The 10,056-nt window shown below is 32.8% G+C and overlaps 1 protein-coding gene across 1 annotated transcript; it reads left to right on the top strand.

The window, feature by feature from the left end:
• The first annotated feature begins 4,774 nt into the window (after positions 1-4,774).
• LOC123559815 (sialic acid synthase-like) lies at positions 4,775-5,389 on the top strand. The gene has a single exon (XM_053516697.1). The coding sequence runs from the start codon at positions 4,775-4,777 to the stop codon at positions 5,387-5,389; it is 615 nt and encodes a 204-aa protein (XP_053372672.1).
• Positions 5,390-10,056: the final 4,667 nt, after the last annotated feature.

Raw genomic sequence — 10,056 nt, 5'->3', positions numbered from 1 at the left:
GGCAGTTCGTAACAGGAAATGTCGAAAATACTTCAGAAAAAAGGAAAAGCACAAACTATGGCACAGATTTTATGAAAGCAAAAGAAACTTTTTTTTTTTATGAGACCATTTTGATATAATATGTTATGTATAAATGGCCGATACGGCGGCGATTTTTAAAAATGGTTGCCAAAACTCAATATCTACGGTAGGAGATTATAACAGAAATGCCATCATATTTACATTCATCGCAAAATGCAACGAAATATGAATGTATATGGTAAGCTGAATCTTAACTATGAATCAACAGCTCAGAATAACAATTCGAATGCTGATATTTTGTTTTTTGTTTCCATGGTAATGGCGAAAATATATCCATTAAAATTTCAGTTTAATATTGTTATAGCGATACTTTGTCATTTTTTCATATTTTAAAGTTTGTTATTTTACTTTATGCAGTGTGTATTAAATAACCTGTATTCCCGACACTACGACAGATCATAAAATGTTGCTAATTCCTTACCTTTGTTTAGCCAGAGGGGTTTTATGGGTTGTCTCCGTATGTCTGTCAGTCCGTCATTCATGCAAAGAAGGATACTGCGGTAAATACAATTTTACAACGTATTTCTTCAGTTTCTATGTAAACATTGTTGTTCCCTTGAAACCAAATACGACAAATGCCCATACCGGTTTGGGAGAAATGCGATTATATATAATAATAGATTATATCGCTGAGCTTGCTGGGTCGAAAGGAATAAACGTTCACAACAATGCTTCGACTGTCAAAATATATGCATAATACGTTCATCAGAAAATTATTGATTATGTAGACTAAATTTTAGAAGAAAAAATAAGAACTGAGAATAATGTTGTGGACTCAAAGAAACGTGTCCACATTTCCCAAGCAGACATTTTATCTCGCTCACTGAGAGTCTTTGTCTTGTCACAACGTGTGAAGACAAAGCCTCGCGCAAAGGTTTCATGTTTACCAAACATAGTGACTTAAAATCTGACAGTGACAAATCAAAACAGAAACTTAGGAAAATCACATTCTATCCATGAATGGCACAAACTTAAATTAGTGTCATGCTTGGCAACAATCGCATGTTGCACTAATACACACAGACAACAAGCTGACACTTGATGTACTTCAAAAGCACTGCCAAATCTAAATGCCTGTAGTATGTTGCTCTGTAGGTTACTGTTATGCTGTGCTTAATCCGAAAGTGAGAAAAAGAGTCAACATTTAAAAAACAAAAAAATATATATAAGAAGAATCTTCAATAAAATATCCTGAAAAGTGCTCGTTTTATTTGGACAAATAATAATTGCTTATCTGCAATGTTAAGTGACGTCATCTGGCCATTTTTTGCATCCTTTCCTATACAACATTCGCTGAAACATTACTTGCGACTTATTCATGTTGCATGCTTTTAAATCGGGTGAATATTTATGTGAAATGTAAGTGCTACTCTAAAAACGTAAATTAATAAATATAGCGTCTTGTCTGTAACCGCCAGAAAAAGTATTGTTGAAAAGAGGTATGCAATACATTTTTTTATGATTTCGGAAAAGAAACAAATGCTTTATTGCATAAGGTTTCAGGAACAATAACAACGTTCAGGTTTAATTGGAAAATCAAATCTCTCCTTTATAAAAATCGATGAATCACAGTTCCTTGTCCCATTTCATCAATACAACGGGAACATAACATCTACAATTTTTATTTGTTTGTAGGAAGTTGTAGAAAATACATTTTATGTCATGAAACTTGAATCACCAGTCATTATTAATTGTTCTGGTTAGTTCTGTTTGTCGTGACAGTCTTATTCTGACATTGCACCACTTAATATGTGTATTCATATAGCCTAACAGATGGTAACTGTATAATGTTCAAGGTCTGAAAACTGTAGTTTAAGTCTAGTTTAAGGTGTCTTTTCTATCATATCCTTTTTAATTTCAGTACAAATGTGCAGAAACAGCTGTTAGAGCACATTTCTTGGCATTTGTTGAACACACTCGTAGAACTGATGGATTCTGCTTCTAAATTAGTGACAATACATTATATGCTAATAACATGAAACTATACACCAGTGTTATAATAATGTGATTTTAATTGACCAAAACAAAAACAAATTATTACACGAACATGTAAATGTAAATTTGATTAGGCTAATGAAACGGTACTGACTTTTTTCCTGACGGTACAGTAGCAGTCTCAGTCTCTACCGTATCAACAATATATATATATATATATATATATATATATATATATATAATTACATCAATTTACTTAGTTACTAACAACATTCTGATTCGCAAACACTAATGAAAAACATATCATTAATTCACTAATACACAAATAACATATTTTCTAATTGTTTTAAAGTTCTACATAGGACTATTTTTATCTTAATCACAATTTATATCTCATATACCAGTGTATACTTAATGCTGGCACCTATAAATGCATATATCTTCTGCCTAATAGGAAATTTGTATCAAGGGGATACAACCTTTTCACTTTTGTTGGACGTATAGAATCTTAACAACACAACATGGTTGAATTTATTCAAACAAGTGATTTGATTTCAGCTAATCATAGTGATGACAATAAGTGTTTATATAAGTATCTTAGTTAATATTTGATATTGCTTAAATGTATATTCATGTATGGCGGCAATCTTGGATTTTTCGGCCATATTTTTAGTGTGTCTTATGGTAATTGCTTTTGTTTTGCCCTAAAGAAGTATTGAAACAAGTTTTGGTTTGTTTGGGTTTCATTTGCTCAAGTATGTTATTTCACGAGTTTACCTGACTTGTAGTATATGAAATTACTTACTAGCAGTACCAGACAAATATAACCTACACTGATTTTTATATTTACCATTTTAGCAACAGGCGAATAGCAAAGACAGAGAGCGTTGACAAAAATTGCCAATGATTGTACAGGTTTCGGCAGGGTTGCTGCAATCAGTTACAAATCAGTTAAAAACACTAAATACATCCGTGCATGATATATTCATTTCAGTAGTATAACTAAAATCGACTTTCATTTATTTATTCTTATATATAAACTCCATAGTTTACAGGTATTCATTTTATGTGCACATTAAAGTACCACTCTATTATCAAACTGGAGGTACAATGTGCATAACACAAGCTGTTTACCTGTCAAAAAATAAATATTGAATTTAAAAAATGATAAAGCCATTTATTTACACCTCATCAATTACCTTGTTTGTACATTATTTTTTCTGGTGTTAACTCATGCTCGGAATCAGTTCAAAGTAGGTTGTTAAGACTAAATGTTCCTTTATTTATGAATAAGGTGTACTCCAGTGTAATATTTGTAGAGGGATTTGACTGTAGTGGTTGAGAAAGGGTTGGATTTTGTGATATTATTTAACACTATGTGATGTTTTTATTCAAATAAATACATGTTCAGCATTGATATTATGCTGGTTGTATTGGTTCTACGTCTCTGTATTTCAAGTCATGTGATTTAAATATCGTTTAGCCGATATCAACAACAATCTGCATAACGAACAAGATTTTGGTTAGTATAAATTCTCGATTCGAATAACCATAAAACACTTTCATATATTAAACGGATAAAGCTGGATCTATATTTTCAAAATTAAAATATAGCGCACAACAATGATAGTCTCATTTACTCCTATTCGTTCTGGATCGACGGGTTTTCCTCACAAAAACATTCGTTTACTTCATGGTAAACCTCTTTTTCATCATGTCGTTTTGGAGGCACAAAAGGTATCTTCCTTGGACGAAGTTTGGATTTCAACAGACAGCGAACTGTATGCATCTTTGGCTCCACCGGGAGTACAAGTCCACGGGCGTTCAACAGAATCGGCTTCAGACAAATCACCGACGGAAGACGTAATTATGGAATTTGTCAAAACCCACCCATCTATTGCTACAATAGTTCTCTTACACGCTACTTCGCCGACAACTACGTCCAAAGATATAGAAGAAGCGTTGCGATATAGTGCGTCTGGTGTAGGTTGTGTTAGTGTCCAGCCAGGACAAGTATATTTATATCGCGATAATACTCCATTGTGGACAACGAGAACGTGCCGACAAGACTCCAAGACATGTTTTGAAGATAGGAGTATCTATGTGATTCAAGTAGCCGATTTCCTCAAAACTAAATTAGTCCCAACGTTTCCGTGTCAGACAATGGTTATTAATCATCCAGTATGTGATATTGATACAGAAGAAGATTTTGAACGTGCTTCGGCAATGCTTTATCGGCCATTTCCACCCGGTATTGATATTGGGTGTATCAAACCCGTTGATTCATGTGTTATGCAAACTGCTATAAAAGACCATTTTCGTAAAAGGAGAACAATGATCATTGCTGAAATTGGATATAATCACCAAGGTGATGTAAACATTGCTAAAAAGCTTATCCGTAGATGTAAAGATACCGGTGTAGATGTAGTTAAATTTCAGAAACAAGATTTTGGGCCCAAACGGACGTTTTACAACAGAGGCCTTGCAAAGACCATATTTATCAAATAATTCATTTGGTAAAACATACGGGGATCATCGAGCTGCTCTTGAATTATCTGAGGAAGACTTTAGAGCCCTGCAGTGTTTTTCGGAAGAAATTGGAATTGCATTTACAGCAAGTGGACAAGACAAACCGTCATTTGATTTTTTAGAAACGCTCAACGTTCCTTTTTACAAAATAGCTTCTGGTGATATTGGTAATCTGCAGTTGATAGAGCATGTGGCAAAAAAAGGCAAGCCAGTAATATTATCTACAGGAATGTCAGATTTAACCATCGTAGAACAAAGTGTTCGTTCTGTGTTAAAATACAATCACGATTTAACACTATTACAATGTACATCCAGTTATCCAACGCCAGACAACGAGGTCCAGTTGAATGTAATACGCACCTACCAACGGATGTTTCCAAATATCAAAATAGGGTTTTCAGGTCATGACCAAGGAACACCTCTGACCCTTGCTGCTGTGGCAATGGGATGTGTAGTTATTGAAAGACATGTAACGTTAGATAAAGAAATGAAAGGTTCTGACCATATTGCTTCTTTAGATATGAGCGAATTAGCAATGCTCGTTCGAGATATTCGTCGCATCGATTCCGCAATGGGAACCGGCATAAAGCGCATTCAACCGTCTGAACAAACGTTCATGAAAAAACTTGGAAAACGTCTTGTGTTTAAGCACTCATTTGAAAAAGGGTCTAAAATTACGCCTAAAGATGTCATGGCTAAAGTGAGTTTTAAAACTGCTGACGATGTACCTTTAACCGACACAGAATGGGAATTCCGTGAATTACAAAGCGACGTGGTTCAAAATGAAAATGTGAAAATATTTCACTTTAGAAGTGTGTCTGAGTCATCTGACAGCAGTGGGTAAACCAAGGCAGATTTAAAAACTCAGTTGCCTTTGTGAAATGCATGCGCAGAGGTTTAACAAACATTGAAGCATTTATAGCATTTTGTCAAGATGTGGGCTAAAAACGATTTACTATCGACCGTTGTTTTTATTTATTTCTGGTAACTGGCCTTTTAAAGTATAGTTTGTGACATATCTAGATATTTTAAGGATTTGCGTATTGTGGATTATTGAAGGTTTTTTACATTGGTGTTTAAAAAGGTCAGGGATTATAATCTGAGTCACCTGCTTTGATACGATCAAAACATGCCAACAAATTAAAAAAGTGATAGAGTGAAATATAGCGCTTGTTCATTAATAACGATGCAATGCAAATTTGGCATGTGTTAGACTTCATAGACCCAGTATAGATTAAAATCTAAATATATGTCCGTGCAATATAAGTAAATGAGAATAGTGTTTTTAATACTCGTCACTCCTTCATTTCCTTTCCTATTTTTATTCCTTAAATTATAACATATGTATATTTGTATCAGATTAAATTTGGGAATAAAAATGACGAAGCGTTGATAAGTTTATGTGCAATAACATTCAGCTTCTACATTGCAAAGTGAAACAAATAACTTTTTCTCTATTGTGTAAACGATTGTATGGAAATGAACAGTTCCGCCGAATGTCGTTCATTCATCTGATTTTGTACACTCGTTAATAACATACTATTGGATATTCATTCGGGAAATAGATTAGAAAATATAACCTTTATATATATATCCCTCTAAATAAGGTTATATGATCCAAAGATTTCTATTTTTTAGTATAATACAGCGGTGCGAGTGCATAATGGCGTCTTTAACAAGTCAACCATACTTTTACAAGGTGTCGTTATAAAATTCTGGTCTCATGGGAGATTATGATAGGGTTCTCTTAAACCGATGCTTGAGAAATGTTTCAAATAGCATTACCTTTTGAGAAATAGATTTAATCAAACCTAATTAATTAAAATTTTACAAAGACTAAGTAAGTTTTATTTATGTTATGAAATATTATAGAGGAGGAAAATTAGACCACTAAAAACAAAATATAACGAAAGACATTTCTATTATCTCGTAGAACAATCGCAAAATTACTATGATGATATAATAACATCTTGTTTAAAACTTAAGCTTAGACATATTACAAAACAGTTTTTTTTTTTAATTTTCCTTTGTTCAAAATGGTCATGTAAATCAAGCGAAAATTTTCAAATCATTTCGGCAATGGTATTATTACTTTATTCTCTATGTGAATACATCAAAGGTCTTCTCAAGACACAATTGAATAATTACCGTAAAGTATCACTAATTGCAATATTATACTGATCAATTCAGCCGTACATGTTATAGTTTTTACTTGTTCGGTAAAAAAATGACCAAAAGCTTATAATTACATTACCCACGCAAATGCATCAAATAAAGCTGCTATTCTTATTAATAAATGAACGCAGCATTTTTCCGAGGACATATATAAATTCAGAATCTGTTAATTAACACATTTCCTAAAGTTGTTTCTATTCCTTAGAATTTTAAGAAAATATGTTATTAACATATTGAAATAGATAGACATTCACTTCTGTGAAAAGATACTTTGGAAGAATAGAACGCAACCAAGCAACATAATGGCAGACTAGGTTTGATTAAGTGGGTGATTTTAAAATTTGTAATAACTCTCGCGCCGACTACCAGGGCTTAAGCGGAATTCTGTCACAGTAAATATGAGTGTACTCCATGATCACAAAGGACCAGAAAATATAGCATCATAAATTTAAATTTTTATCTTCTTCCCAGAGGTCCATTCATACAAAAGTTTTGAATTTGTCTCTCTTGAAATAACTAATAGGAATATGCAAGCAAATGGTACCTGAAAACAGACTCTTACACACTTGATGTAGAGGAATATATTCTACACGCGTAAGTTGCCATGAATCTAGTTCTGTAGTGTTGTCTCCACCATTCAAGTTTTCATATCAAGATATGAGGTTAGGTCTGACAAAATTTCATGTGAATTATGTATTAATTCTTCAGTTAGGGCATTGAACATTTATTATTTTACATATAGTCTATTTACTACATGAATAATTTGCAAAATGAATAGAAAAGTACGATTTTAGTCATCGCAATTTGACAAGTGCTAGAAATGCAGATTAGTGTAAGCGTTAAAATCAGATTTGGTTACAATTGATTAAAGGTTCCAAACCTGTGTAGGAGTTACTAAATAAACAGAACCCATATGAAGCCTTAATTATTGTAGTTGGACGAGTAGTGTTCACGTACATATAAAATAATGTCTGGCGTGCTTTAGTAGGGTAACTAGAGCCAAAAAAGAGGCCTATTTCAAGGGGTAGGTGGTCACAAAAGTATAACAAAGGATGTTATATACTAAAATGTTTGCAAATGTCTGAAGTTTGTGATTCTGGAAAAAATATTTGTTTCAAGTCAGTGCGGGCCGAGAAATCCAAGATGGCGTCCAAGATGGCCGCCGATTTTTCTTATATGACCAATATTAATAAAAATGGATCTTTTCTTTCCAAAATGTATAAAACATTTACATTTTTCTAATATCATACAAAGATTTAGTCAGTTTAAAATTTCTGTAAAAAAAAATGGTATTGGATGGTTCAAGGTCAAGGTCAAATTCAAGGTCAAACCTGTAATTCAGCTGAAAAAATGTATTTTGAGTATATATGATTTTCATTGTTTTCTTTGTTATTTGATTAATCTGTTATCTATCATAATACTAGGCAAAATAATGCATGTAAAGTATTTTCTACATAGCAGAACTCTCTCCTGTTGGTAACTATGGAACAATTTAATATGGCATCCAAGAGGGATGACATTTTCGCAAAAATGTGCTCGGAACAATAAAATATTACATCTTATTTCTTTCACTTTGAATTATCTAATATAAAGTATTTCAACTAAAAACAAGTAGAAAATAAAAACATCTCGAAATCTTCAAGAATGTTTGTTAGAGTGTTCAAGGTCAAGTTCAAAGTCAAGGTCAAAATCAATGTCAAATTCAAGGTCAACTATCAATGGCACTGTTTTGCATTTTGAGTACAAATTATCAATATTTTTCATTAAAGTTTGACCAAAGTTATACCTCAAAGCAGCATAAAATAAACTGGATTAGTTAAATAACAGAAATTTCTCAAGTAATGTACATGGAGAATTACAAAACGACATCCTAAATTACCGATATTTTCAACACAAAATGGAAAAGAAAACCGTTAAATGTTATTTGTTATATTTGCTGTTTATCTTCATAACGGATGTCAGGAAAAAAAAACAGCAAAGGATAAATTATGTTTTGAAATCTTCCCAGACACTTTTGAAAAACTTAAAGGTTACAACTCAAATTCAATGTCAAGTCGCGTCGCTAAAATGTCATTTTGATGGCTCATGTGCCGAAGACCCCGGGAGGCATACAGTATCTAACAGTCTGTTCATCACTCAGTTTTGTATATTCAAATTCTCTTACAGAGTTCATCCAATTCAAATAAAACTGTATGTCAACATGAAGTGGGCCTGTACATATTGACAGAACTTTCGTGTTTTATTTGTTTTGAGATATGTCCCATTTTTTCTGGATATAGCCCTATTATAACTACATCAGTAGGGTAATTCGCCCTTGAAACGAATTTGCCCATAACCCGAATGGATTCGTCGCAATGTTTGACGCGCATGCGTTAATAATAACCACAGTTCTTCTTTGCCCCGTACTTTTTCCGGGTTTCGGGTATTTTGATTCAACGACAGCTTTTATTAATCGTCCCTCGTTCTTTCTCACCAAGGCGATGCTTTGGTGACTTCAAGTCAAAGTTAAAAAGCGGGAAAATTCATTTTTTTTTTTAATTTGTAAAACTTTATTTGTCTAGAATTTCAAGTGATATTGGATCCCTATTTACTGTAAGGTGTTTTTTTTGTTATATTACTTTAACATCTTTATGAAAATTGATCATTGTTTTCATATATGTAAGAAGAAACCATGTGTACTCAACTCCTCTTACAGATTCTAGATACACAATCCAATTAAAACTGTGTTGCCAGCATGATCTGGACATGCGCATGTTATCAAGACTTTATTGTCCAAGTAACATTGTTTGAACTTGGCCACATTAGAACTACCTCTGTACCTTGTGTATTCATCTTCTGGAGTTTCATTCAGATTCAAATAAAATGTGGTAAACATCGCCAACATGAAGCGGACATACGCATATTGTCGGGATTTTCATGTCCAAATATCTTTTTTTTAAATAATGAGTCTTTTTAAGACTATTACAATTACATCTATACATTATATATATGCACTGAACTCTACGTACAGTTTACATCGAATTCAAATGGAATTTTCATGGTTTCCGTCATCAGCAATATGACATGCAATTAGTATTGGGAATTCTTATATATCAGATTGTTTAGGGTTTGCTCCTATTTTCAATTTATACTTTATTCTATCAAGCATTCTAACAAACGTTTTCAGTTAACATGTGTCATACAAAATCGGACATCATTTGTGTTAGTATGTAAGATACACATGTTTTTTTGTTGTTTTTTTCAGTATCTTCATTGTAATTTGATAAATTGTGTTATTTCAGTGCCTCGTAAAGTGAACTGTGTTATGTAATTAATAAAAACTTACAGATAATTATT

The sequence above is a fragment of the Mercenaria mercenaria genome, chromosome 10 (genome assembly GCF_021730395.1).
Source record: "Mercenaria mercenaria strain notata chromosome 10, MADL_Memer_1, whole genome shotgun sequence".
Classification (NCBI taxonomy): Eukaryota; Metazoa; Mollusca; class Bivalvia; order Venerida; family Veneridae; genus Mercenaria; species Mercenaria mercenaria.
The sequence above is the reverse complement of the archived record's forward strand: the minus strand, read 5'-3'. Positions and strand labels throughout refer to the sequence as shown.